At 43.9% G+C, this 27,841-nt stretch overlaps 1 protein-coding gene across 2 annotated transcripts in view; it reads right to left on the reverse strand.

Moving 5' to 3' along the window:
* cacna1g (calcium channel, voltage-dependent, T type, alpha 1G subunit) overlaps positions 1-27,841 on the reverse strand; it is a 124,442-nt gene that overhangs the window by 19,151 nt on the left and 77,450 nt on the right. For both annotated transcript variants that reach the window (XM_052070423.1, XM_052070424.1), the window contains exons 11-28: positions 27,552-27,703; positions 27,260-27,445; positions 26,630-26,744; positions 25,245-25,400; positions 23,850-23,915; positions 19,227-19,320; positions 17,597-17,778; positions 16,700-17,038; positions 16,400-16,579; positions 15,457-15,557; positions 14,121-14,244; positions 10,699-10,767; positions 8,942-9,126; positions 5,409-5,535; positions 5,146-5,271; positions 4,968-5,057; positions 4,677-4,869; positions 3,207-3,257 (exon numbers count right to left, since the gene is read on the reverse strand). In XM_052070423.1, coding sequence (XP_051926383.1) covers positions 3,207-3,257; positions 4,677-4,869; positions 4,968-5,057; positions 5,146-5,271; positions 5,409-5,535; positions 8,942-9,126; positions 10,699-10,767; positions 14,121-14,244; positions 15,457-15,557; positions 16,400-16,579; positions 16,700-17,038; positions 17,597-17,778; positions 19,227-19,320; positions 23,850-23,915; positions 25,245-25,400; positions 26,630-26,744; positions 27,260-27,445; positions 27,552-27,703 — 2,536 coding nt within the window. The remainder of the gene's footprint in view (positions 1-3,206; positions 3,258-4,676; positions 4,870-4,967; positions 5,058-5,145; positions 5,272-5,408; positions 5,536-8,941; positions 9,127-10,698; positions 10,768-14,120; positions 14,245-15,456; positions 15,558-16,399; positions 16,580-16,699; positions 17,039-17,596; positions 17,779-19,226; positions 19,321-23,849; positions 23,916-25,244; positions 25,401-26,629; positions 26,745-27,259; positions 27,446-27,551; positions 27,704-27,841) is intronic.

Consider the following 27,841-nt stretch of genomic DNA (forward strand, 5'->3'; position numbering starts at 1 on the left):
ATGAAATGTAATGATAGTCATGATATGATAAGAGGCGGGCATGTAAAGCAGCGCAGCGTAAAGGCAGATTCAAAGCGAAAAGTCGATGTCGTATCAGAGATTTTTGGACTTTCTTGTTTCTTGCAGCTGCTTTTATGCCTCTTTTCGTCGTGGTGCATGGCTCTGGAATAAAACCTTTATACTCTGTGTCTGCCTTCAGAGTCCGAGTCTGGCAAGGCTGGTTTGAAAATCCGGCAAACACAGAGTCGAAAAACAACTGTTGACGGGAACATTCATGGAAAGACAATAACATTGACAAAAATAAATTAAAAAACTGGAATTCCAAAATGCTCTGCTGCCTTGCTCGATAAATGTCAAAGGAGGAGGAAACACCTACAAAGGGAGAGAAGAAAGGACACCAAATGAGAAAACGCCGTCACCGGTCATGACTCAAAGTGGAGAGGAGCAGCAGAGCAAATTGTTGAGTCCAGAAGGGAAAGCGTCAAAGAAACAAAGACATAGAATCAGTCGGACATAAGGCGTGAGAACAAACACTCAAACATTTTACGACACACACACACAAATTGTGCCATCTCACGTGGTTGACACGCTCGCACTCTCCCCTGATCCACGTACCGCTTTCACACACGTCAGACACGACACACGTACAGTACACGTTAGGCTGGTTTTGCATGGCAGACTGACACCTCTTTCTGAGTCATACTTGAGCAATGAACCGACTGAAATGTGAGGTTGGATGGCAAAGGAAAAAGCGACTCGGCGGCATGAGCGGAGGGCGGAGGAACGAGGATAGCAGCCATGACGAGGCATAAAACAATGGGAAGCCCTTTTTTTTTTTTTTTTAACGGTAATGGTGTGACTGCCTGCACTGGACACATACAGTAACTCATTTCAACCAGAAGTCACTTACCCACAAACAAGAAATCATCAATCCATGACTTCTTCATATCATTTAAGTCGCTTCGCAGTGATGGCGGAATTAATCTCAATGGTCAATTTTACAAAGTTGACGATTGAAAAATTTTGCTTAGTTGTCGGCCGCACGATTAGAAACGTCAATTTTGCACCGTCATGTTTTTATTTTTTGAGGCATGGTGGTAAGAAAAAGAGATTTTTTTTTTAATACTGCTACCATCGAGTTAGCCATTTTGTTTTACTGTTTGACAGGTATGAATTAAGACCTTGATGTCTTCGGCACGGTAGCCTGAAACTCATGAGCGTTTTAATACACTGAATCGTACACTGGCGAGTGTTCTCACAAGAGTTTCAAATGAGTTTTTTCTTTTTTTTTTTCTTCTTTCTACCTACATTCTTGCTGCTGGAGGCTGCAAATTTCCCCAGTGTGGGACAAATAAAGGATATCTTATCTTATTATTATCTTATTGATTTTGCGATGGGAAGTCATGTTCTATCATTAGTTGAAATTCCTATTGAATCAAATAATGATGATTTAAAGAAAAGAACACCTCCAATAACTGCTTTCATCGGCAAACCTTTGTTCTTGATGATGTGATTTTTAAGGGAGGTGTTTACACATGCAGAGATTGCCAGGTTCAGAATAGATTTAAATAAATTGTGTATGCAAAAAAAAATAAATAAAGTGTGACGCTTAAATATATTGACATTTAGAATTAGTTAGCTTTAGTACGAGCATAATGTTTGGGGGAAGTAAAATCCTAAGAATCTGATATTCTATTTTTAGAACATCAAGATAAAGAGCCATCGCCCATATTGGTCTAAATCGTTGTCACTTCAAAGATAAGTCTGTCACTTTCACAATGGGGGCGAGGGGGACCAAACTCTTTAGTCAGTCCTGCCAATAGTAAATATATTTACTGCATCCAGAAGAATATGAGCCTCATGAACTAATTTCATTGATATTACATCAATATATCACGTGGCCGAGTACGACCCTTTCTATGCCTCTTTGGAACGCTGAAATGGTTTATTGTCGAGAAAAATGGAGTGCGAGACTCTTTCACCTTCTGGCAACCTACCAAGCGAGGACAGTTTAAAAACTCTTGTTGGACCTGCTCCATAAAACGTCCTACACTCTCGAACAAGTTTACGTTGCACCTTGTGGCATCGACATTACGCACATTACACTCCACCGAGTCGATATTCGTACCGTGTTGAGAGACTTCTGCCGCCTTTCCTCAAGTCCCGGAAGAACCTGTGCCATAAATTACGTGTCCCGTGAAGGAATGGGAGGCAGAAAAAAGTCAATGCGAAACTTCCAGTTTCTATTTATCTCTATTAGCACTGACCCAGATTCAGTTCGAAAGCATGTGTGTGTGTGTGTGTGTGTGTGTGTGTGTGTTTTATCAGACTGTGCAATTGTAGTTTGAGAAAAAGAGAGAGAAAGAGAAAAACAGTTGGGGGTGGGACAGAAAGAATGACTAGATAAACTACAGTTATACATGGACGAATGCCTCCATTTACATACAAGTGCATGCAAATGGGTGTCCTAGTTATTTGCCATTTCAATTGCCCTGATTTTTGGGGCGGCCGTGGCAAAAACCAAACCCAAGTACACACTCCAGCATTGATTTTTTTTTTTTATATATTACAGGAATATTGCATGTGCCCTGACTGGCCTCCATAAACGCATTGAAAGGGACTCTAAATAATAATAAGTACATTTCTTTATCGTCTAAAACATCTCAATGATAACTCGCACATATTTCCTGGCTTGCATTTCTCTCCACGGTGGAATGTGACGACAACATTTGGCGTCAACTGAAATCAAAACGTCACCGTCGAAAATGGCACCTCGAAGGTGATCGTCGCCCTGTTCTGAATAAAGGTGCCGACACGCACGACACTTCAAATACTTTCCGTTCCGCCGGTTCAATGACATGTTTCAACGCTTTGGCTCCTATAACAATTTCCAAAGAGCGCGGCAATCGTCGTTTGATCAGAACCGGCGCGTGCTGTGGTGAAGTGGACGGTGGATGGTTCGCAGACAGTGTTAGAGAGCTATGAAAGACAAAGTCACGACAGGAAAAAAATAATAATAAAAATTTAAAAAAAAGCAAACGGCTGATGGGAGAGAGGCAGGAGGGCGGGGAACGCGTGATGGGACCCTACCTCCCGTGATTACTGAACTTAGAACCTTTGCCGCCGTGGTGGGTGGTGGTCATGGTCGGTGGCATTGCGAGGAGTTTTTAAGGGACAAAAACAGAGCATGCTGGGAAACGGGGTACCTTTTAATGTGCCTTCAGAGAGGGCCCAACTCACCCCCGGAACCATTAAATCTAGAGGAACGAGACGATGTTAGTCGGGAAGCGGGAGAAGGAAGAAAGAAAAGGAAGGGACAGATAGAAGAGAGGCGGCGAGAGAGAAAGAGGGAAAGAGGGATGGAGTAAGACCAGAAGGAAGCAGTGCAAGACTCCGGCTGGTTGACGGGCCTCTCATTTTGTCTTTCCAGTGATTCTGAGTCCAGTTCTTTGGATTACCACTAACCTCTTAAGTTTTTTTTTCTTATCCGGAGACGACGAAGGAAGAAACTTCTTACCTCATAGCTCAATACACGCCCAATAATAATAATAAAAAAAAAAAAAAAAAAAGGTCTGGAAAAGGAATCAGCAAACCAACGTTGCCACGATACCAAGGAGGGATGAAGTACACGAACGTTTTTGTGTCGTTTGTAAACGAACCAATGGGTCTCCTATTTATGGAACGTGCGAGGGTCGGGTTCGTTTGCCACCCCCGACGATCGGAAATTTTCATCTAAGAACATGAAGTCATCTGTATTTCTCAAGGGAGATGCACGTACGTCGTAACGAATCATTTCTTCAGCTTTTCGGACACTCGAGTCCACTGCTCCTTTGTGGCTATGTACCCAACAAGCGCCTCTGGATCTTTGTGATTCTTAGACAGGCGCTTTTCAACGCTAGCGGACGCCGGCGTGCGTTTTAGGTTTAAAGAGGCAGTGGAATTACACCAAACCGCTCAAGCAGTATGTCATCGACTCCTCTAATACAGCCGAAGGGGAGGGGGGGCGGGGCTAGTGGTGATTTAGCCTCCAAATGTCTTCCAGTGATCTAAGACCGCATCTTTCGAGCTTTGTTTGATCCCCGCCCCGGCGGCTGTACTAAAACAACATGCAAGAAGAGGGGAAGGGAGGGGGTCGGGGGGGCATCTTGTTTTAGATCAGGGCAATTCATGACCGGCGACTCCCCCCTCCCTCTAGCTCTGTAACTTCCATGCAAGCCCCGTCTGTAGGAACACAACGGGCATGCTCCAACCCTAGCATGATGTCTCCAGTAGACAGGCAAGCTTAGGCGGGACGGGGGTCGTCTTTTTCCTCACTCTGCAAACAAGACTCTTTGGTGGGGTAGCTGTCTTTGAAGTCCGACTTCATGATTAGTTTGAAGTTGGAGTTGAAGAAAAAGGCAGCCAGAGTCTCAAAGGGGAGTTTCGGAGCAAGTGACCGCAAGACTGCACGAAAAATAGCCACGGGTCGTGACACGAGAGGGCTTTCGGGAGGGGGAGGGGGGCGGGCACTACCACAAAAAAAAAAATTCTACTTTTGGTGCTAGACCACCAACTGCGTTCATCCGGACTCGGCCAAACCAAAAGGCAAACAGAGAAAAAAAAAGGCTCAGGCTCAAACCAAGCAGGACTCAGAAAGATGTGGAAAGACTACCGACCAGCCAGCTCCTTCTCCTTACTCCGTCTCTTTTTCTCCATGCGTTTCAGTCTCTTCTCCTCCCTGCGCTTGGCCTCTTCCGCCTCCTGGTGGCGCCGACACTTGTGGAAGTTCTCCACCACCACGCCCACAAACATGTTGAGCACAAAGAAGGCCACGATCAGGAGGAAGGAGATGAAGTACAGTAACATCCACGGATTGTAGTTCATCACTGGCTGAAACACATGGGAGGAGGCAACACCGGGGGGGGGGGGGGGGGGGGTTTCAGACACACGATCCATCTCATCAAACACTTTAGGGGACGGATCGGTACCTGTTGGTCGACTCCTACAGCATCTAGTCCATCGTACATAATATCCACCCAGCCGTCTTTGGACGCCAGAACAAATAGAGACATCAAGGCCTGATGACGAGAACGTTTGAAATGGATGAAAAGAAAGCATTTAAAACTTCCCCTCAATATGTCCGACGGTTATCGATAAAGTTCGGACCTGTCCCAGGTTGTCAAAGTTATACTTGTGTCTGACCCATCTGTAGCTGGCTTGTAAACAGTCCGACCTGTTTGTGATGTTCCTGACGTCCTCTCCTTGACAAACAAAGAACTTGCCTTTGAAGAGCTGTGGAAGGGGCACAAGGTCAGCTGAATGGATTCTGAACCCCGTTGGATCTTTGCTATTCAATATCGAGGTTGGTATGAGGAAAAAGACAGAGAAATTAAAGCAATAGACGTTTAATTTGTCATAGTCGCACTGACCTGGACACCAAGGATGCCAAAGATAATGAAGAAGGCACAGCAGATGACCACAATGTTGCCGATGGGCTTCAGTGAAGACATCAGGGTCTCCACGACCAGTTTGAGACCTGGCGCTCTGCTGATGACACTAAAACACAAAGAATACAAGTGGGAACGCGTCACCAACCTGCGGGCCGGGGCCATTTGAGGCCCGCTGGGTGGCATCATGCGGTCCATCCCCTACTTGATGTCAAAGCTCACTTTTAGTGTAGCGTTCACATTTTTTTGTCATTGGCCTGGGTGTTTTTTTTTCCCATGATATCCTTTGGCAAAATGTAATTCTGAATTAACACCGAGTGGAAGGAAAAGATAACCTGTCATCCGGTCCCAGTCACGTCATTTTCAAATCCTTTTTTTTCAGCACCAGGGGAACCCTAATGTGAGTTGAACTTTTTGGAATACATGTAACCCTTTTTTAACGGAATATCGAATGTGACCCGGTCACACCCGGACACTTACCTCCAGCGCCTCCCAAAGGGCGTGCGCAGCACAGCAGATGGCGAACGGCCAGTTTTGATGCACCCAATTTAAGAATGTGGGCAGAAGTTACGCACACACAGTAAAAATTCAAACGACCTATCACCTTTGCGTCAGAAAAATCCAATCCCAATATCACCGCTATGTCAAGCATGTGCCGTATCCTTTGAAAATCCACGCATAACAACACTGACACAGACAGTACATGGTATTGATAGATCATTAGATCACGTGGAAACAAAACAAAAGGCGCAAAGACAAAAAAAAAGGCTTGGGTTGCTAATCTGTACAGATCTTTTCTTGCAGGCTTTGTTCTTGGAGCATGTTTTCCCCGGAGTAGACGTTTGAGCGAACGGAGAGTCAATAGCGCATTTTGAGAGGACCTTGCTGAATTAAGAGTCAGGGCTGACCAAGGCCACTGATCGATCGCAACTGATCGGAGAAGAGCGAGCCGATGGCTGTAATGTCATCGGTTTGCACTTTTGAGTTCTTTTGAAGCGTGAGAATGCGGCACAGTTTCCGACACGCGGCGATCGATGCGATCGCAGCCACGTGCTAACGCTACCGACTTTCTCAAGAGCTATTTATGACCGATTGTAAAATGAACGATTTAAGTTGGAATAGGATTTTTTAATTGCCGGAATAAATTACAAGTCGAATTAAATTGGACTGAGCGTTTGAAGACGTTTCATTTCATTTCATTCAACCGATTAACCAAGAACTGATTGATCGCCACGCAGGACGGCTAGAGCCGGAATCGAACCCTGGACTTCTGCACTGTGAAGCGGACGTGCTGCCCGATTTTCAAACATTTTTCATTAAAAAAATGATGTGATCTATTCCAAAAACATTTGAGTGTCCGAAAGCGGAGGTACTCTGAATAGTTGGAAATGTTTTTCATCTCTCTGCATCTGTCGGCATAATATCGTAATTCACAATGTGCTCTTACTCTGCGAGCGACACAAAAAGAGCAAGCGACAGGCTGCGCACACTACCTTCTCTCCTCCAGCTGCACCTCCTTTACACCGCCCCCCTCCCAAAAAAAAAAAAGAAAAAAAATTGAGACCAACAAGTGGGGCAATAAGAGGCTCGCTTGTTCCCACAGTGTAAACACTGGATGTAATTACGCGACTCACTCAGCAAGACAGAAACAAGAAAGGGAGCAAAAGGAAGTAGGGCGAACGGCTCGACAGAGAATCCAAAATGAAGCGGCTGCTCGTTTCCCTTCAAAATAAATAACTAAAATTCTCCTTGATGCATTCTATTGTTCAACTTCCCTTGGTTCGCCGTTGTGACACCAATCTCAGCTGTCAAACTTAGGCCCTGTGCATTCTTCTCAAGGAGGAAAAAAACAATTTCCTGTCACACACAACAGAATTGTGTCATGTGTGTGCCTTGTAAATTTTTTTTTAAAAAAGTAGTTCAAAACGCAAGACGGCAAACACATTCAGCAGTGACATCATCATCAAGTGACGGATGAGCTCAAAGGTCGGACCGAGAGGGGTTAACTGAGAGGGGGTTGGGGGCGGGGATTCTCTCAACTGTTTGTCAGCACCGAACTTCCAACAACAATACAACCGCGCTTTTTTGGGCCAATCTGCCCGAAGTGACAGCCGAGAAACCGAATGATGAACGGCGCGGTTGAGTTGGGAGCCTCTCGGCTCGTCTGTCGATGCGATGTCGGCGGCGTTGAGTGACATGCGATTACAATCCGGTGACGCGGGGTTTTAATTCCCGACTTCGCTTTAAAGACTTTGTCGCTGACTCGGAGGCTGATGGATGGCTGTGCGCGCGCGCGTGTTCACTACAAGCAGGTGCATCGTATTGTCAACAGCAGAGAATGAGCCCCTTGCGGAATTCTGAACGACTGCAAAGGCGTCGGGAGAGCGCCATGGTAGAGTACTTTGGATTAGTACCCAGGTTATACACCCCCTGAGATACCGGATCTGCTTTACGAGCCTGTAGTTATTAGAAATCATGCATTATTCACTCAGAAAAGCGCATTTGTTGAGCGGCATCGAGGTTTAATGGGGTTTAAACTTTGTTTTATGCTCCACCTGACCACGCAGTTGCAGAATATTGGTTTAGTCGGTTTTTACCAACTATAATTAACTCATTCAGCACCAGCCAATTCTAGACCAAGTCTGAAAAGACGTTTAAAAACGTCTTTGGGAGTGAATGAGTTAAAACACACAGTTGGGATGAATCATAATCTGAATGCGGATTTACGTTTTAGAATTGGCCAATGATATACATTAACATGACCAAGAATTGTGATATTACAGAGACCAGAAAAAAAAAACAAAAAAAACAAAAAAAACCCCCCAGAAAAATAAAAAATAATAATAATAAATAAATAATTTTAAACCCAGCGAATGAATTCTCTTACATTGATAGTTCAGGGCAACGATTCTGCAGCTGGAGCAAGAAGTAAAGGCGAGTATGAAAGGTAGGCCGGACAAAAAGCTTCCCAATATCGGAAGAACTTTGAGCGCATTTAAAATTGATGAATGCGGTCCCGTCTAGTTTCGAGTCATCCGCCACTTCGATTGAGCGCAGTGTAAATCTACTAAACTCCGCTCTTTCCTCTTCATTTATTTTCTGTCCTCTCCTGTTTGTCGCTCCCCGTTTCTTTTTGTCTCTCTCTGCACACCCTCACACAGTCCGCCTAATCCTATTTTACACGCTGCCATCTTGACTTTGCTGCAAAAAGGACAGATCGGCTTCGGCTGAGAGCCCCCCCCCCCAAATTAAACGTTGCCCAATTTTCTCTTGTAAAAGCCACTTTCGAATCTGACTCTAAAACCTCACCAACCCGACGGTAATGCGGCCAGTTTGACTGCCCTCCGGGGATTAAATAAAGCGGAGCACATGCCTTTGGAGAGAATTGTGCAGCCGTCGAAACAAAGTGCTGATCCCGATTACGTGAGTCATCGCCAATTCCGCAAATGTTTACGATCAAAATCATGTCATGTCTCAATCTTCTCGGGTGGATTTATAACTTTAATGTCACTCACCGCAGAGGCCTTAGAGTACGCAGTAGCCTCAGCACCCTGAGCATGCCCAGGATCTTGGTACCCGAGTTGGAAAAAAAAGAGACCAGGATGTCGATAACAGAAATCATCACTAACATCCCATCCAGAATGTTCCAACTGCTTCTGAGATAGGCCTTGTCGCCAAAGCACCAACCCAAAGCTACAATCTGGACACAGAGAGACAGAAGGACAGATGATATGCATAGCAAATTACAATATGTTCGTAATAAGGAAACAATTTATTGATTTTTTTTTTAACTGCCATTGACGTCTATAGAAGTCAAAAGGTCCATTGTTTTACCGTGGCCTAGCGACGGGGGAGTTTCAATAACGCTTGTCCTCATTTTGCACTTGCACAACAACGTGAGCACATCCACTAATGAAACAACATCGCTCACAAACATGGCCTAATATCCAGCAGCGAAAAAACAAACAAAAAAAAACACGACACGGTAATTTACGATGACAATAAGCGACGAGGTAACCCCCTCGTTAAAAGTCATACATAAAAAGATCAAAGACGTATTGGGCCTGTACGCTTTAAAGGTACTCCCTCTTTTAACAGTTATCCTAAGAGAGTTGCGTTGCTTCTTCTCAAGCGCTCATTTATTTACACAGGGCGGAAGCTTTGTATCCTACGTGCGGAGTTTACTGAATTTATCAAACAACTGTTTACTCGCAGCTTGGCGAGAAACATTTATTCCACCCGTGATCCAAGTTAACTTTCTTGGAAAAAATTACAGTGTTGCCCTGACTTCCCCCCGCCCCTTCAACTTTAAACCAGGCCAAACTATTTTTATTCCATCCGTTCTATTGGGAGATGAAATCATACGAGAAGAAAAGGAAGACGACTTGGTATCGTTGTAGTCATCATGGTGCGCGGCAACGCAGCGTATATAGCATATCGTATATGAATAATGTATGACTATCCATCAAAGTGCTTTCCTTCTACTTACAATTACGCACATCTCCGTGGAAATGTTGACTGGTAAAGAGGCGGCATAAACAAAACCGATGACCTCGACAACCGTCTGATTTCACCCTGTTGCTTTGACGATAAGGAAGAAAACTCCAATTGAGGGCACCCTATTTAGATTACAAGTACATTCATAAAGGTGAGACGGTGGGCACACTACATCAAGCTCGACCTTTTTGAAAACTACACTTGGCAAATTGATACGTTGCCATTCCCAACCGGAAACGATCATAACTCAAGTTGAATGAAAAATAAACTCCGATTTAGGTTGCGGGAAGACACAGATGGTGTGTTTTGCTACTACTCATTCAGAATCACTTGACAAGTCGAACTGTGTGTATATTTTTGCGAGTGAGTGCTCAGGCCCAATATTTGTGTGCCAAGTAATCACAGAGGGTCCAGAAATAGAAATTAAAGGCAATGAATGAGTGACGCACAAAAAGTTTGACAAGATGAGCCATTTCCCGGCAAGGCAGTCCGATGTGAGGAAACGGCACTGACGGCGTTTCTGCAGTACCCTAATCTTTCCCTGTTGCGCTCTTTACAAAAACATACAGGTTTTGTATGTTTCAGCAGATAAAAATTCAGTCAGTGATGTAAGGAAAACCGCAAATCAGAAAGCTATCATCGCCGTTAACCCTTTCCTGCACCTTGTAACCTGATCACACGATAACATGTCCACTGCAGTAACCGCTGTCCCCGAAAGGGTTAAACTATTGCTTATTTGTATCGATCGATGATAGAAAAAGACAGACGGATTTACCTTGATGGTCATCTCGGTCACAAAGATTGCTGTGAAGATGTAGTTGGATAACGTGAGGAAGATCCGTTCCTGTCAAGAGAGAGAGAAAGAGAAAAAAAAGGAGATTACCGTACTGGCCCGAATATAAGACGGCCCTGATAATAAGACGACCTCCTCTTTTTCAAGACTCGAGTTTGAAAAAATACTTTTTGAACACCAAATTAATTTTTATATAGAAAATAATTACAGTACATCTGAAACAAATGATTCTAAAAATATATTTGAGAGGACAAGCATGTTATTTTGCCTCATTCAAATCTTAATATATGAACATTTAAATTTGTCAACTAAAGTGCAATCGCATTCGTAAATGAATGGCTTCTGGTTTTTGAAATGTAAATGACATAACTTCTCCTCAGCTGCCGGTTAACCTGGCCGATCTTCGATCCGCTTTTCTCCAGATCGCCAAGTTTCTCCATTTTCTGTTATCTCTTCTATTATTTTCTTCTCTTCTCTTTCTGACCGCTATTTTTTTATTTTTCTTCTTTGTGCTTCCGCTATTTTGATTTTCATTCTTATACTTCGTGACAGGGGTTCACTTTGGCCTGGGGAGTCAAGTTCAGCATTCACTTCAATGATATCTGGCGCCATCTAGCGTCGTGAATGGGTATAATGTCTAGACCCCGAATATAAGACGACCCCCACTTTTTCAGTCTTATTTCAATGACAAAAACATTGTCTTATATTCGGGCCAATACGGTATTTATGTACAGTTTTAAATAGGTCGAGCCACATACTGAATGGAGAAACCCCATCTCGCTCGGGCATCCATTGCGCTAACAAATTATGGCTGCTAGAAAAGGGCAAAACTTGATTTACCCTTTCCACTAATCTTGACTCTCCATGCAAAATGTGGAATTTTGTTCCATTTATGTTTACAATGCAGTGCACCCAAGATTGCCTTCCTGCCTCCGGGCACCGAAATGACGGTGGAGTGGGATGGGAGCTTTTTTTTTTTTTTTTAACTGCGCTCCAAAAGTACAAAGTGCAAATAAGACGCCTTTCACAAACTGCTTATTTAATGCGATTCCTTTTGTATCTGGAAAGACTCCGTGACCCGAGCTGACACGTCTGCTTCGCAATGTCCGCAAGTGCGTGTAGGTATCGCCTTTCCCACAGCCCCCGTCGGCCATCGCAAATGCTCGGAGGAAAGCAACGTCACGCGCGCTGACACAGACCGCGGCAGTCCCGCTTCAGACTCTGGGAATGTTAGGCATGACCTAAATGGGAATACTTGCTCGCTAAGATGACTCGTACATTCCGGGCTTGGAAAGCAACCATTCATCTTAACGCTTCTAGCATGTAAGAATGAGGAATTGATTTATTTATGAAGCGAAATTGGAATCTAAATAAAGCAAGGCACTGAAAAAGAAGCGGGAAATACTGAATTGCGGCAAACTGATGTAAAAAGGATGAACAAAAAATTCTGAAAGAAAGTGTCAAAAGGTCAAGTCGAGGAGGAGGAGGATGGATAATAGCCGGAATCGGCTGCTACCAGGAAGTCATTCACGATTTTTAAAAGAGCGTCTCTGTACTGTGGCACAGATGGAAGCCGGGCTGGAACTGCTCATATCAATCATTGTGAAACACATGAGTCTGGACCCTGTGCTGCCACTGCTTTTTCCAATTACTTTCGAGGGAAATGGCAAGAAGGTTCAATTAAGTTGGTGGGGTCTGAGCCAAGTTTTTATTTTTTTTTTTGGGGGGGGGCTATCCTTGTTCTACTGCGGCAAACTTGAGAGATGAGAGAACAGAACCAGACGAATGGGAGGAAGGGCATTTACAGTCTCAGATGTTCCAGGCGAGGGAATACCATGTCCAAAAATGTTTGTCTTCATGGTGGGGGGAGGGGGGCCCCTCACATAGATCTGTTTGCCACGGGTGACCCTACCAGCGACGTAAAGCCCCACACAACTAGGCTCAAAGGAAGCACAATGTTAAATCCCACATGGAATTTGTTTCCGACGGATGCTTTCAGTCCGGTACGACGCGGCGATAGACTATCACGATGAAGTGCTCATTTTAGCTCGACCCGGTTTTGAAAGGCGATGATGACTTATGGGCAGAGTTACGAAGCACCATAACTCACTTCCAGAGGGCAATCGGCTGCAATTGCTCCAGCTTCAGTCTGGTAAGATTTCAAATATCATCGACGGACCGTCCTTTTGCTGAGTTGGAAGTCATGCATAATAAATGGAATCATCTTCCCAAGCGCTTCCTCTGAGCTGGATGTTGACCGCATCAAGTCAACATCGAGCAACTAGTCGCGAGACGGGAATCTGATTATCCCGACGACGTCACGCATTTCGACCAACATTTTGATTCCAACAAGATTAATGGCGACGACCTTTCATGACATGAATCTAAAAATGTGTTCTATTTTGTTTGGTGCGCATCGCGGCTGAGTTCAAGCAGACGACTCATCCATTATACATGTTTGGTTTGACCCAACCAAAATATAATAGAAAAAAGAAATGGATTTCCGATTGGCATCATTAATCTATTAAAAGCCGTACATAAAACAGCTCAGGCCATCCTCGCCCGTGCAAATGAGATTTTTTTTTCCGACCGAGTAATGCGAACGTGTCAGCATCACTTGGGCTATGGACATTTGTGTAGTTGCAGACAAATCATTTGCATAAGCAAATGCCTTTGCACTGATGTGCCCCGGTGGCGTTAAGGGGGCAGCTTCCGTGTGTTAAACATCCCTTTTCCTGGACATTAGCCACGAACGGCGGCACAAAGATAATTGAATCAGTTAAGACGGCACAGTCTCCTCTGCGGCTTGCCAACAAAACGAGCGCAACGGCGCGATCTGCCGAACACCTCGCTCAGTAGGGAGAACAATAATAATCACGGTGATAATTATTGTGTTTATGTACAAAACGGCCAGTCTGCGTTCTGCGACTATTGCTAGAAAAAAGAAAAAAAGTGAGGAAATTAGGTGTAACATAACATAAAGATTCCATTTTTGGGACGTACTTATATTGCAGTAAAAATGTATGTAGCCTATAGGTGCCCAATTTAACCACCCACCGAAATTCAGAAACACCCCTTGATAAGTTTGAAAAGAACTGATCAAATTAAAATATGGTGCGCTCAGTTGCAAAGAATATTTGCCCGCGGCGTCAAAGTTTGACATTTTGATGATTCACCATGAAAAGGGCTGAATTACAAATTTACATGATGATGGAATTTGGTAGCCGTTTAAGTCACGTCATATTAATTTCCTCCCGGGGTACAAAGAAATTCCGGGTCAGGATGAAACCCCCCTCCCACCCCCCCGTCACATGAGTATGGATGACTTTTCAAATGTTTTTCTTTCTTCCAGTCGATATCACTTTTCACGCTGACAGTTTTACGCGGTCTTTGTCCAGACTCACGGCACTGGCGGGGTCGATGCGAGGCCGCTCCATCGCGATCGTAATGCAGTTGAGGAAGATGATAACCAGCACCACATGGTCGAACATCTTGTGGTTGATGATCTTGTTGCACGCAAAACGAAACCTGCGGAAAGGCAACAGCGATCAAATTTAACGACATGAACAAAGAGATTTATGAAGATGAGGATATCCAATCATGTCTGATCCACCCCCCCGCCCCCAAAACCAGAGCCCGTGGACACAAGAATGTCTCGCAATTTAACTGCAACAAATCTGCTTTGCTGTAAGTGTACATTGACGTACAAAAATGAGGCTTAGATCTGCATGTATGGCTTTATTTGGCAACAGAGACACAATTATCGTAGTTGCATCTGTGGCGCTTTGCTGGCATTCAATTTGAGGACCTTTGTGGGAGCACTTAAGGTGGTTTGGTGAAATACACCAGGTGGAATTTTCTTTGCTTCATGTTTCGTTTGACAGGAACTTTCAGTGGAAGTGGAAAGAAACACATTGAAGTCTCTTTTTTTTTTTTTGCAAAACTGCTGCATGTTCGCTGCCACCCGCTTTACTTAAATTTCTTTATTTTGCTTTCATTTACATTTCGGGCTTTCAAGTATCCATTCGGCGACATCAACACTTTCAGGGACAGCGGTTACTATAGTGGACGGCTTCTCAGGTTCTTCTTATTATTAAATCATACCAGTCTAAGGCACTCATCCCCCAAAAAATCCTTAAGCAGGGCCCAAGTAATCGAAACGTTGCCATGAAATGTTGCTGCCACCGAATTACTTGTTGCAAACTTCATCCTCCGCACCACCGAAACATGCAGCGGGTACGGATGGATTAAAGCCCCCAGGAGGGGGGAGGAGGCGTGAAGGGGAGGGGAGGGAAAGAGGGCAACGGATTCTGCGCGTGACTGAGATAACACGCGGCACGTTGCTCCTGCTAACTCATCCCCTGACGTGGCGGAAACGGACGGATAAAAGATGCTTCTGAAGTCAGAATTTTGGAACGGAACATAAAATGGTTTGGGGGGTGCCGGCGGTGCGAATAAATAAATAAATAAACGGAACGCCGTGTGCTCTTTGAAATCAAAAGCGCACGATGTCAGTCAGAAGCAACGCAAAATCCCCTTCTTTGTCAAGTGGAAGGCTGAGTTATCAGCTTTTCCCCGCATTCAGAAGGAGTTTCCTTTAGAAAAACAGTCAACATGCCGAAGGATTCTCAAAGATGTCAAGTTTGTACTACTTCAGCGCAAACAACGCAGCTGAGGATAGAACAGAGTAGAAAATGTGCAGACAATACAATACAATACATGTGAAATAGGAGGACGAACCTTGACTCCGGTGAGAAGAGGTAGAGCGACCAGGTGTCTCTTTGTCGACACCACTCCGGTTGTTTCTTTTCGAGCCAGCGAAACAATCTGGCAAGACGACCCTGCGGGATTGCAAAGCGTCTTCATTATTCACGGAGTTTCATCAACTCTAAGCCATATTTGCGTTTGAGTGGAATCTGATATTCGTTTACTGTATTGGCCCGAATATAAGACGGTGTTTTTTGCATTGAAATAAGACTGAAAAAGTGCCGGTTGTCTTATATTCAGGGTGTAGACATTATACACATTCACGACGCTAGATGGCGCTGGATATTATTGAAGCGAAGTGAACCCTTCACGAAGAATAAAAATAAAAATCGCGTTAGCACGAAGAATAAAAATAAAAAAATAGCGGTAAGAAAGAAAAGAGAAGAAATAACAGAAAATGGAAGAAATGTAGCGACAATCTGGAAAAAAGCGGGTCAAAGATCGGCCAGGTTAACCGACATCTGAGGAAAAGTTATGATGTAATTTACATTTCAAAATCCAGAAGCCATTCATTTACGAATGTGATTGCACTTAAGTTTACATTATACTTAAATGTTCAGATATCAAGATTTGAATGAGGCAAAAGAACATGCTTTGTCACTCAAATATATTTTTGAGTCATTTGTTTCAGATGTACTGTAATTATTTTCTGTATAAAAATTAATTTGGTGTTCAAAAAGTCTTTTTTCAAACTCGAGTCTTGAAAAAGAGGAGGTCGTCTTATAATCAGGGCCGTCTTATATTCGGGCCAAGACGGTAGTATGGGAGGATGATTCGAAACATGAACATTTCATAATTCGATTCATTTGTGTTGCTGAAATACAATAAAAATAGTTCATGAAGACACGTCACAAGGAAGCAGTGATGGCTCCGATGAAGGCTGAAGTGACGGCAATGTACACGCATGGATACGAACCAGATTGGAGTCGTCCTCAGCGTTCTCCTCGTCAGCATTCTCCTCCAACGAGACATGCGTGGGGGCCAAAAGTGAGGGCGTGCCCTTCCCATTACAGTCGCGATGCTCTGCAGGCCGGAAGGTACCCGGTAAAGGGGGTCTGGAGCTGTGCATACTAGCTGAGCGATAAAGGTATGGAACCTGCATGAAGAGAAGACCAGGATAGGGAACAGTGTGTAAGTATCAAGCGCTAATGGGAACAAAAAACAAAAATTTGAAGCAAAACATCACAACTGATATTTTGGAAAGGTTGTGATGTACCTGCAGGAGGGCATCAGGAGGCAAATCCATGGAGCTCCGCGTCTCCATCGACTCCATCCTCCGGTGACGCGGCTCTCTCTTCGACTGGGACACGGAGTCCGTCCTGGCCGAGGAGGCGTCGTCCTCCTCCATCAATCCACATCCTCCCTCTCCTTCAGCCTCACCTTCTTCGGAGCTCGAGCCACCTTCTTCCGATAAAAGGGACTGTCGCTCCCCAGATTGCCGTTTCTGGCGTTTGAGGGATGGGGCGCGACCGAGGCTGTTCCAGCTCGATCGGCGGCTGTTGCGGCCGCTACTGGTGCTCCGATGTGCATAAGGGGAAGCGCTCCGAGCACTGGCCTTTTGAGTTCATTGAAAATAAGAAAAAACAAGTTTAATACATCTGAGATGTAGAAGTGTGCCGTTTAAAGGGGAAGCCGACCCCAAAATTTTGCCACTTTCAACTGAAAATGACATTGTAGATGCTGAGGGCTCAAGTAACAACCGATCATGGCTGAGGTGCAGGTCCTTTTGAAGTCTATCTTGCAAAGCAACAAAGCTCGATGTGCCGATGTGGATACGCTTGCTTGTTCTCCGAAGCTCTCATTAATTGCTTAGTTCATCTGTCTGTCATCATCTTATCAAAATCAAAAGAAACTGCGTGAATCTGACACAAATGGAATTTGCCGTGGTTATCCCGCCGGGTTCGCTAATTTGTCGCCGTCAATCATTATGACACACCGACATTAATTGAGTGCCTGTCACAAGTCCGTTTACACATTCACGATGCGGACAATTAGGACGTACTGCCTTTACGCCGACAACTACCGATGTGGGGGGAAATGTTAAAGTTGCGTCTGAACATTTTTGTAGCATTTATGATTTGAAAGTGGGTTTTGACATGTGTAAGACACTAACCGTTGACTTGTCATAGGAGGTTGGGTCGATGGAGACACTGCTGCCTCGGCGGGACTCGTAGCTCTGGATGGGGTCACCCAAAATGGGTAACTTCGGTATCGGCATTGGAGTGGCTGCCGTGTGGGTTATCAGCGGAGGAGTCAGGCTGGTCTTCAGATCCACGTGACCATTTACAGGTACTACTGGTAGAAGAGAGAGGCATCGGCGGAATGAACGAGAAACGGAGACTCTAAAATGACACGCGTTATCGGGACTTGAAATTGAATTCATCGGATGGCACGTGCGGTAGGGCGTGTCGTGTTCAGGAAACGGACATTACATCACAAATGCTTAAGGTGTAAGGCAGCTTGAATAACACAAATTCCTCATCGTCTTCCGATGGAATAAAATGTGTATTGGCCGGCGTTTTTCACAGCCCCATTTTGCTTAGCGGAGATGTCGGCGCTGTTGGACAGTCTTCTTTGGCGCGGCTGGATGGACGGCTGAGGAGAGAGGAGCGTCGGCGGGGAGCGCGGACGTGTATTTGTACTCGAGAGTCGGCGCTTGGAATTGAAGCTGATTTACATGGGTACAGAAGTGAAACCGTCTTCGTCAGTGGATGCGACAGTGGATTTGTTCCCTTTCAAACTCATGTTATTTGATGTTACCGCTTCTGTAAAGCGCTTTGTTCTGCAGCTATTGTGAAAGCGCTATATGAACAAAGATGGATTGGATTGGATTTGGTTCTTTCCACAAAGTTAGCAGTTTTAGCCAGACCGGCTGAAGATACTCAGGGGGAGGATGATAAGGTACAGTTGGGAGTTTTACTCCACAGAGCGGCGATCTCACTCGGTTATTCCATCTGCAAGAGTGCTAATTAGAGGGAATCTGAACCGGCGTATGGGAAATTATGGATGAGACTTCTGGACTGGTTTGATGCTGTGCGCGGGGAATGCAGCTGCGATTTATCCATTTGTGTTCATATTGTATTTAATTGAAAGATGTTTGTTGTTTTTTTTTTTCTCTTTCTCCTTTCAACATACATTCTTGCTGCTGGAGGCTGTAAATTTCCCCATTGTGGGACGAATAAAGGATGTCTTATCTTATCTTATCTTATAATCACCCACTAAGGGGAGAGACCGTGACTGATCGCAGCAGACCAAAGGTAACCCTTCACACAGGATATTCTTTGCCTTATTACATATCTTTGACCTTATATTCTGCTCCATCAAAAAAATGATTTATTTTTATTTGTTTACCAGTGTCACAATGTGAGCAATGGATCTGACAAAAAAAACCGCAAGGAGAAAGAGCAGCAATCGTCATTACAATTCCAGATGAGTTTTAAGATCTGTGTCGCTATCGAAACCGCCAGTCCAGTTTTGGGGAGTCAAAACTTAGAACCTATTGTATTTTTTTTATTACTCTGTATTTTGATGGACTCCGACACCACATAAAAGCCGTCGCATAATTTTTCAACATCGCATCGCCTCATCTTCTCATTGACTTGGCCACGGCGCCTTGCTGGTTGTTTTTAAGTTTGGTTGTACTACTGACGACAATACTCGCATTTATTATCCTGGCATTTATTTAGACCGTCACTGACATGAAATGGTGGCGACGCTGCACAAGTAATATCGTCTTGGCTCACCTGCAGAGTCTGATAACTCCCTCTTACTGCCGTTAACATCCTCCATACTGCGTGCGCAGGAATCAATCTCTGAACCTGATTTAGAAGAGTCACCCTTTGACACACAAACACACACAATTTAGAGGGGAAACCAAATGTGTAGTCATTCGTTTCAATTCAAATTGAAAGTGGGGGTCTGACGTTGCCTCTCGGTGCTGATCCCTGCAGAGCTTTGTTTCGTTTTTCCGCGATTAACAAGCCAGATGTGACCGCGGGGATCAGTCACCGGAGGCGATGCAAAGTCTATAAACGGACAGGTGAAGGCGCCACCCTCCGTGCTCCCAGAGTTCACAACACAGATAGAGGAAAGAGGAAGTTCATCGCTCAACGGCACCGCGGATGCATGCAACATAGTAATGGTGCTGGTTTCGCTGAAAAACACTGAAACACAAAAACGGTAGCATGCAATTGGGGAGGAGAGGGCAATACCTTGACCATGTCACCTTTAAATGTGTTCAATCTTCATATTGTTGACAAAAAGTGTCAAAAGGCCCCCGAACTTGTATTTCTTATGACATAATGTAGGAACTTCAAAATGAGACCTCCATCTTGAACGTTTGCACATAAATATCACATTTTGTTCGAGCAAAACGCAAGCTCAGCGCATTCTCTGGAAGATATTTTATACTTAGGAAGTTTAGAATTGGTTCAGTCACAGGTTAGAGCAAGACTTTTATGTAAGTGAGCCTGAGGATTTATTCACCGCAGCTCTCATCTTGGACAAATTACTTTATTTATCTTTCCCCTGCGTGTGAGAGTACTGCAGTTTCAAATTGTTTTCGGGCTATCGTGGGAAATTGTAGCGCTCATTTACATGTTCTCACTTCTAGTGATTTCCTGATTTCCTTCGATTGGTGGAGTGCGGCAAAATTCGGTGAGGTTTGCGAATGGACCAGGAGCCTAATCAACTAAAGAGGTCCTTGAGACGTTCTGTGCTTGCGATTTTGCTCAAATTTCTGCATCTAGTTAATATAGCATTCTGAGGAAGGGGGGGGGGGGGGGCAGAACAACGGAGGCCTGTCAGGAGCTTAAAAAGTTATTCTTGAGTTAATGAAAAGCACCAAAGATTTTTTTACCATTTAACAATTTAAAAATAATGTTTTTCACCGAACAATACAAAGTGCAGGAACGTAATGGCTGCTCATATGGAACAAAATAAAATAAAATAAAATAAATAATCATAATAATTACCGTCAACTGAGTTTTGTTAGTAAAACCCATATTAGATTCTTACATTTGACTTATTTCGGTAAAGGGGCAGTTGAAAGAAAGTTCTGCCAGCTTGATCTGAGGTGATAGAAACCACATGTCGCAAGTGCACTCTCGGCTGTTAAAATGTGCATGCTTATGCGGAGTCAATGAGTAAAAGAATACAGCTTTAGTTCTTCGCAATGGCTGTACAGAATAATATAGAAGAAAATTAGTCACGTGAAAATTGTAATTCCGTTTCACTAAAATCATCATTTCGGACAGAATATTTGTGCTGTTCGGTGCAATACTACGTCAGCATCCATACATGGTCTACTTTTGAATAGAAATCACAGACCGAGACTTTTTATGAGGTGTAACGGCAATGCCGATCATTTAAGGTTGAGAGTTTGGCGACCTTCGGTTCTTGATTTGCTCACCGCAATATTGAACGACCGTCAAAGCACAAATCACCGTTTCCACTGGCCTTTATAAGTACTATTGCTTAGCATCATTAGCCGTTGTTATTCTATGGTCATTCAGCAAGACAGAAAAACAAATCCCCTTTCCCCATTTGGCTCCTCTGAGTTCGATTTCATGACTCGTGAATGGCGCAATCAGAGCTTCATTCGGTTCGAATGAATTATTCATGACTCGGAGATCATCACTTAGGAGTCATCCGTCGAGGTTGAATAAGCAAGTGGGAAAGGTGGACATGATGTTGGTTTGGTGCACTGGTGGAAGGAGAATACGTATGTGTGTGTGTGTGTGTGTGTGTGTGTGTGTGTGTGCCTGTATGTGCGGTCTTGAGGGAAATCCTTGGTGAAGAAATATTTAGACAGTTTGTTTATCTGCCAATTCGGGCATGGTGGCTGGAGCAGGAGATAAGGCAGACCAGACCTGCTGTTAGATAGCCAAACATTAATAGACACCAGCAGCTCACGGGGAGGATCTCAATTACCTGCTTTCAAAACGGGTTCGACATAGCAAATGGAATGTTGATACAAGGAAGTGTGGTAATTGTTTGTGGGTTTTCCATCATAAGGTTTCTTCCGAAACGGGATGTTGAAACTTTTCAGCCGAGAAGTGGTTGGTGAAGAACTCATAATCGTGTTTTGATGTGTTATTTTCCTAAACTAATTGCGGTACATTTGACTCGTTTACTCAATTCAAATCAAAACTTTATCTAAAGAGTGGATTGTGAGAGTAGAATTTCCTTATGCTAGCTCGCTTAGTGAATCAATGAGCCATTAAGAGAACTGTAAACGCATTTGGCTGGTAGCTTTCAGTTTAATTAATGATGCCCCTCCCCTTTGGCATTGTCAATTGTGTTGGGATTTTAATCGTGGGTTTAGCGCGCAGAGTGACTGAACTATGCAAATTTAATCTTAAATTTACCCGAAAGCGTACCCTAGAACGCCCAATTTTTGCTATCGCGCCGTCTTTTATGTAAACGGGATAGAACAAAATAAAAAATTGAAAGAGCCTAAAACTACTGCAAGTAACATTCGCTTGTACAAGAGTCAAGATTCCGATTTGAATGGTGTTCACTAGAATGATTTTGCTTTTCAAAAAGCACATTTAACAGACCACACTAGGCTCTCTCAAAGAGCGTCCAGAGTTGATTCCCCCCCCCCCCCCCCCCTCTGGATGCCTTTTTTAGTCATTTGTATCCTCTAGACCTGCTGCATTTACATATCCAGGAGTGCGCGGGCCTCCCAGTAAGCTGGCACCATCTCTCCTCTTCACTTTGTCCTAACCTGATATATTAAGAGACTAAGAGGGAGCTTGTTGGCAGCCGACTTTGCTGCAGTGATCTCACCCTCCTTTGAGAAAGAGGAGCTGGTGGGAGGTAAGCAATCAAAGTCGGGTTTAATGCTGCTTTTAAAGATAGGCGGAGTAAAAAAAAAAAACAACAACACGAACACAGTAAAGTGATGCAAATGTTTAAGCACTCTGTTGTTTCTCCTAAACCAAATCAGAGCAATCATTCACTACCCTGGTTAGCGGGATGGGCAGCATGCAGGAGGCGGGGAGGGGTAGAGTACTTTGGGGCGGTACATATCTTTCGGAAAGCCCGCATACACACATATTGGCCGTCCTGTTTTTTGGGCACCCGTGCGACTCCATTTTTTTCTGATAAATTAATCCCGAGAATGGATTCATACTAACGACTACTTCTTTATTATTATTATTCTATATATTTTTTTAAGGATTCAAATTATTTTGTATATCAAACACATCAATGCGCGAAAAATACTCTCCAATAGCCGAGGCTCAATCATTTTGAAAATAATTTTTATATTTATTTAAATATTTTTAAAAAAGTCAACATTTTGTTTGAGAATTGCAGGATAAATCTGTGGTTTCATCTCACTTTTTTCCCCCCTCCTGTCTTTATTGATGTTCCCTTATTTTATCTGGCAGACAGATATTCATTTTTGCAGTGATGACTCATCAAAGCAAGAGAACATATTCCATTCTCCTCTCGCTCTCTTTATGGACAAAATTAACTCTCTCTCTGCAGTTCTCTTTTCCTAAAATGAAATCTGGATTGTATTGCACAGGGGGCGGAAGTCTCGCAAGCCTCTGGTTATAAGACGCATTTTTTTTTTCACAGCACGATTTTCACATTTGCGACAACAGCAATAACAATATTAATAATAATTTGTAGTCGCGGTCGTCATTTAAGAAACTATTGGCATGTTATGTGATGACTGCGAGACAGGAAAAATAAAAATACATATATATATTCATTCATTCATTCATTCATTCATTCATTCATTCATTCATCTTCCGAGCCGCTTGATCCTCACTAGGGTCGCGGGGGGTGCTGGAGCCTATCCCAGCTGTCTCCGGGCAGTAGGCGGGGGACACCCTAAATCGGTTGCCAGCCAATCACAGGGCACACAGAGACGAACAACCACTCACACTCACACTCACACCTAGGGACAATTTAGAGCGTTCAATCAGCCTGCCACGCATATTTTTGGAATGTGGGAGGAAACCGGAGCACCCGGAGAAAACCCACGCAGGCCCGGGGAGAACATGCAAACTCCACACAGGGAGGCCGGAGCTGGAATCGAACCCGGTACCTCTGCACTGTGAAGCCGACGTGCTAACCACTGGACTACCGGGCCGCACACACACATATATATATATATATATATATAAATATTTTTAAAATATATACACACATGTTTATATATAATTTTTTTGGGGTGGGCCAACACAGGCTGTGGCATCGGAAAGATATGGGACCTATTTGCAAAGCCTCTGCGAGGATGGAGAAGGGGAACAGGTAAACGGGGAAGGCAGAGGGGAAAATGGGGGCGGGCTGTTAGTAGACTAAGGGAAGGGCAAGATGAGGGAGCCGCCATGCTTTCCCGTACATACCCCTGCATCTACGGGCAGCTGAATTAGACTCAGTTGGGCATGCAAGTCCTCCCGCTTGGCCACTTCCTACGGTGGAAGTGATTGGTGCAGCAACGCAGGTGAGGGAGTCGCGCATGAGGAAGGGGGGCAGGGGGCGGGGGGGAAAAAAGCACAGAAGTGAGAGGCAACGCAGTAGCGCACAAGAGCGGACACCGAGTTGAAGGAGATTCATTCAGCCTCATCGCAACATTCCGAGGTCACCATGCCGAGAACACATGTCGCGGAGCCCATTTCCCCGTCCCGGCGCATTGTTGACAAAATGATCTGCGCGAGTCCATTCGCAGCCTCAGAGAGGAACAGTGAAGTGGACAGCCACGGCCTGTAATTCCACTCGTTCAAAGAGCAGACATTCAAATGTATGCCTGTAACTTCGCAGCACAGCATCGCATTGTTCAACATGCTTTTCAGCACCCATGCGTCATCATAATGCAGGATTCCAATTCATGTGTGTTAGTTTGCATCTGTACGATGTGTATCGCAACGCACTTTGCTCTTGACTAACACAGTTGAGCTACTCAACACAGAGCTGCCGGGAGAATACGAGGAAAGTGCCACGTCATACATTTCGGTTCAATAACTATCTGAATATCTCCAAAAGATGTTCACATATGCGTTTTGGGGTCTCAGCTCAGGAGCCGTACATCTCTCCAACATCATTCGGCGGCTGGTTACCTAGCAACAGCAACGCGATGGAAGTTTGGCAGTTTAAAAATAAACTTTCAAAGAGGGGCGCGAAGTTAGAAAAGAAAGGAAGCACGGCTTACTGAAGATAAGATTTGAACTAAGGACTGGGCATTTTGCGTTTCATGCACCCTGTAACTGGATAACATAATAAGCCGTCCGCTGTAGTGATCGCTTTCCCCGAAAGGGTTAAACTGAAAAGAGTGCCGATCATTTGATTTTCCTTTGACGGCCAACCGACGAATTACACCGAATGACAATGACTACCGAGCTCAAAGTGGGGAAGGAGAGTTGATAGGAGGTGCTTAAGCAGAAAATGATGAAATGTCCGCAGGCTGTTTTGATGTTTGATTGACCCACTCTGGAGACTGTGGAAAATATGCCCATGGACACAAACATGCACAGCGGAATGACAAATTGGAACGATTCGGTTTCATCTATCGCATAAAAATCAACATCGGTGTCCCATTCTATTTAGCTGTGTGAAGAACTAGTCAGGCACTTCAAGACAGAGAGGACCCCCCACCAAAATAAATAAAATAAATAAATAACCCAGTCTTTGAGATGGCTAACATAGCAATCTTCCTGCTGGGGGGTTTGGGGGTAGATTTACTCTTCATCACTTTCGAAATGTATTTGCAAACAAACCAACCAAAACAGACAAAAACACTTTACCTCCGTTTGGAAGCCTTCAACCAAGATGGCCACCAGCAGGTTGAACAGAACGTAGTTACCAAAAGTCATAAGGGCAATGAAGTAGAGAGCCGCTACCGGAGTTGTGGATGCCATGCCGTTATATAATACCTTGTTCCAGTCTTCTTGGGTTAAAATCTAAGAGAGAGAGAGGGAGAGGGGAGGTGGTGGGGGGCATTGCACAATGAGTTAGGGTGCCATGGGCATAGGCAGCGGTGATGTGCCTCAACCTGACAATCGTTTGCCATTTGGCGTGACTCCCGACAGCGGTATATGATTTTCACCGACATTCATTCTTTAATAAAAACAAAAAAAACGAATTCATGTGCCAAATATATTTTTATTTTTTATTTTTACTGGATAATTTTGTGCTGCTGAGTCTGAAAATAACGGTGATTTATTTGAATTGGCTCTAGTTTTTCAGAGATCATCAATTTATTTGACGAAATTCGATTTAACAGTTTATGAAATGGGCTTTGATCATAATTATTTTATTAATTTATTAATATTATTATTATTATTATATATCATCATTATTTCTGCTTTCGAGTATTTTCAAATTTGTTTACGGCTTACTTCTTTTTAGGCCATTCTCCATTTAATTGCAGCTCCAATTTTGAACAAGTTTGCCGATGCGATGCTCTCTCTTGCCACGGCGAGACTTGAAATATCCCTTCATCCTTGAATTATTGACGCCGACTGTATTCACAGTGACAAATGCTGCGCGTTGGGTATGCGGGGATAATGCATAGATGAGAAGAGCCCAGAGAAAGGCCGTGTCGAGCATGCCCGAAGAGACATGACACAGGAGAAAAAAAAGCAAAAAAATAAAAAATAGCCTACTTGATCCATGTAACATACTTGGGAATGGAAATCCGTTGAACATGAAGAGAAGGCTGATTGATAAAAAGGTTGAGGGGAAAAACAACTACACTTTATTTATTCATGATGTACAGTATATTCTTTTAAGGTCATGTGATAGGACAGTTTCTGTCAGCGGAACGGTGATGAAGGTTGCTCAAAGGCACTTCATCAGATTTGGATTCATGCAATCGCTTGCATTTTGGCATTGAGAAAATGACGACGAGGCTGTTTCAACTGTGTCCAATTGTTTAAAAAAAATAAAATACTAGTAAATCATACCTGTGCTTGTAATTGAGCCACTAAGTACTTATCACAAACAAAGCATAAGCGTTGGCCTACATTATCAGAAGAAATTTTTTTTTTTCTGGATTCACAATCTGCATCATAATGCACCAAGATTTCTCCCATCCCTAACCTAAACGATAGAACAACATGCAATTTCCAGCTAAGTGAGCAAAGGTGCAGAAGAAGAGAAATGTATTTAAAAAAAAAATTAAACTCACTTGGAAAACAGTCACGATGGCCCACAGAAGAGAGTCAAAATTTTTCCTATCCGGTAAGGTGTCACCATCCCGCTCGGAACCAAATTTACAACCAAACAGATGCATTCCCAGAATGCTGAGAGGAGAGCCGAAAGGCGAACAAACAAGAACGGAGTGAATATTAACATCAGACAAAAATAATAATAAAAAAAATCAACTCCAGTCACATAATCAAAATGAGGAACACTGTGGTTTGCATTTTTTTCTCTCTTTTTTTTAAGCTTGCACTGACTGCCAAATAATGATCTTAACACTGATTAGCTGAGAGTCATCTGGTTGTCGACGTTTAATGAGATGCAGATGTCTTCAGCACCATGGAGAGCGCCGGGAAAGATGGTGCATAATTGTCAGTGCAAGTGGAAATGTTAAGGGTGTCTTCATTCATTATTTGACCAAACCATCCAGAAATAATAAATATAGACGCACAACCTCTTATTGAACCTTTTTTTTGTCATGTTTTATGACAATGCGAATTTAACCCGAGCGTGACCATCTCCGTAAGGCCGAATTTTAGCCCTCGCTCTCGTATTGGTATCGGGACTGTCAAAGTCAAGATTGTGTCCGGTTCGTTTCGAAAGGCACTCCGCTTACCTGAAAATGAAGATAAAGAGCATAAGCAACATGCAGAAGGTGGCCACGTTGTCCATGGTCTTCATGAGCACCACCAGTTGCCTCTGCAGGGCCGGCATGAATCGGACCAACTTCAGTACCCTCATGAGTCGGAAGGTCCTCAGCACAGACAAACCTCCGCCTTGCTGACCCACGATTTCCCACACGCTATTTGAGGAGGGCGCACAAATATACATTCGAGTACAGCGACTCGTGAATTTGCAAGTGCTAATCTCGCACTTAGCATAAAGGAAGAAAAGTGAGTTCGACTCACCTGATGACCACAATGATGCCATCAAAAATATTGTAGGGGTTCTTGATGTATCCAAAAGGTCCGTACACCAAAACTTTTAACAGCATCTCGAGGGAGAAGAGGCTGGTGAACACTATATTACTGATCTCCAAGGCATTGGTCAGTTCGTCAGGCTCGAGGGGAAAAGAAAGAGAGGAGGGTCATTAAAACTGGAAAATAATTCATCAATGCAACTCTGAATTTACTTTATGTGGTTGCATACAATAGACTCATCTGGATTTAGATACAGTGATCCCTCGCTATTATGGGTT

The sequence above is a fragment of the Hippocampus zosterae genome, chromosome 7, assembly GCF_025434085.1.
Source record: "Hippocampus zosterae strain Florida chromosome 7, ASM2543408v3, whole genome shotgun sequence".
In the NCBI taxonomy this organism is placed as follows: domain Eukaryota; kingdom Metazoa; phylum Chordata; class Actinopteri; order Syngnathiformes; family Syngnathidae; genus Hippocampus; species Hippocampus zosterae.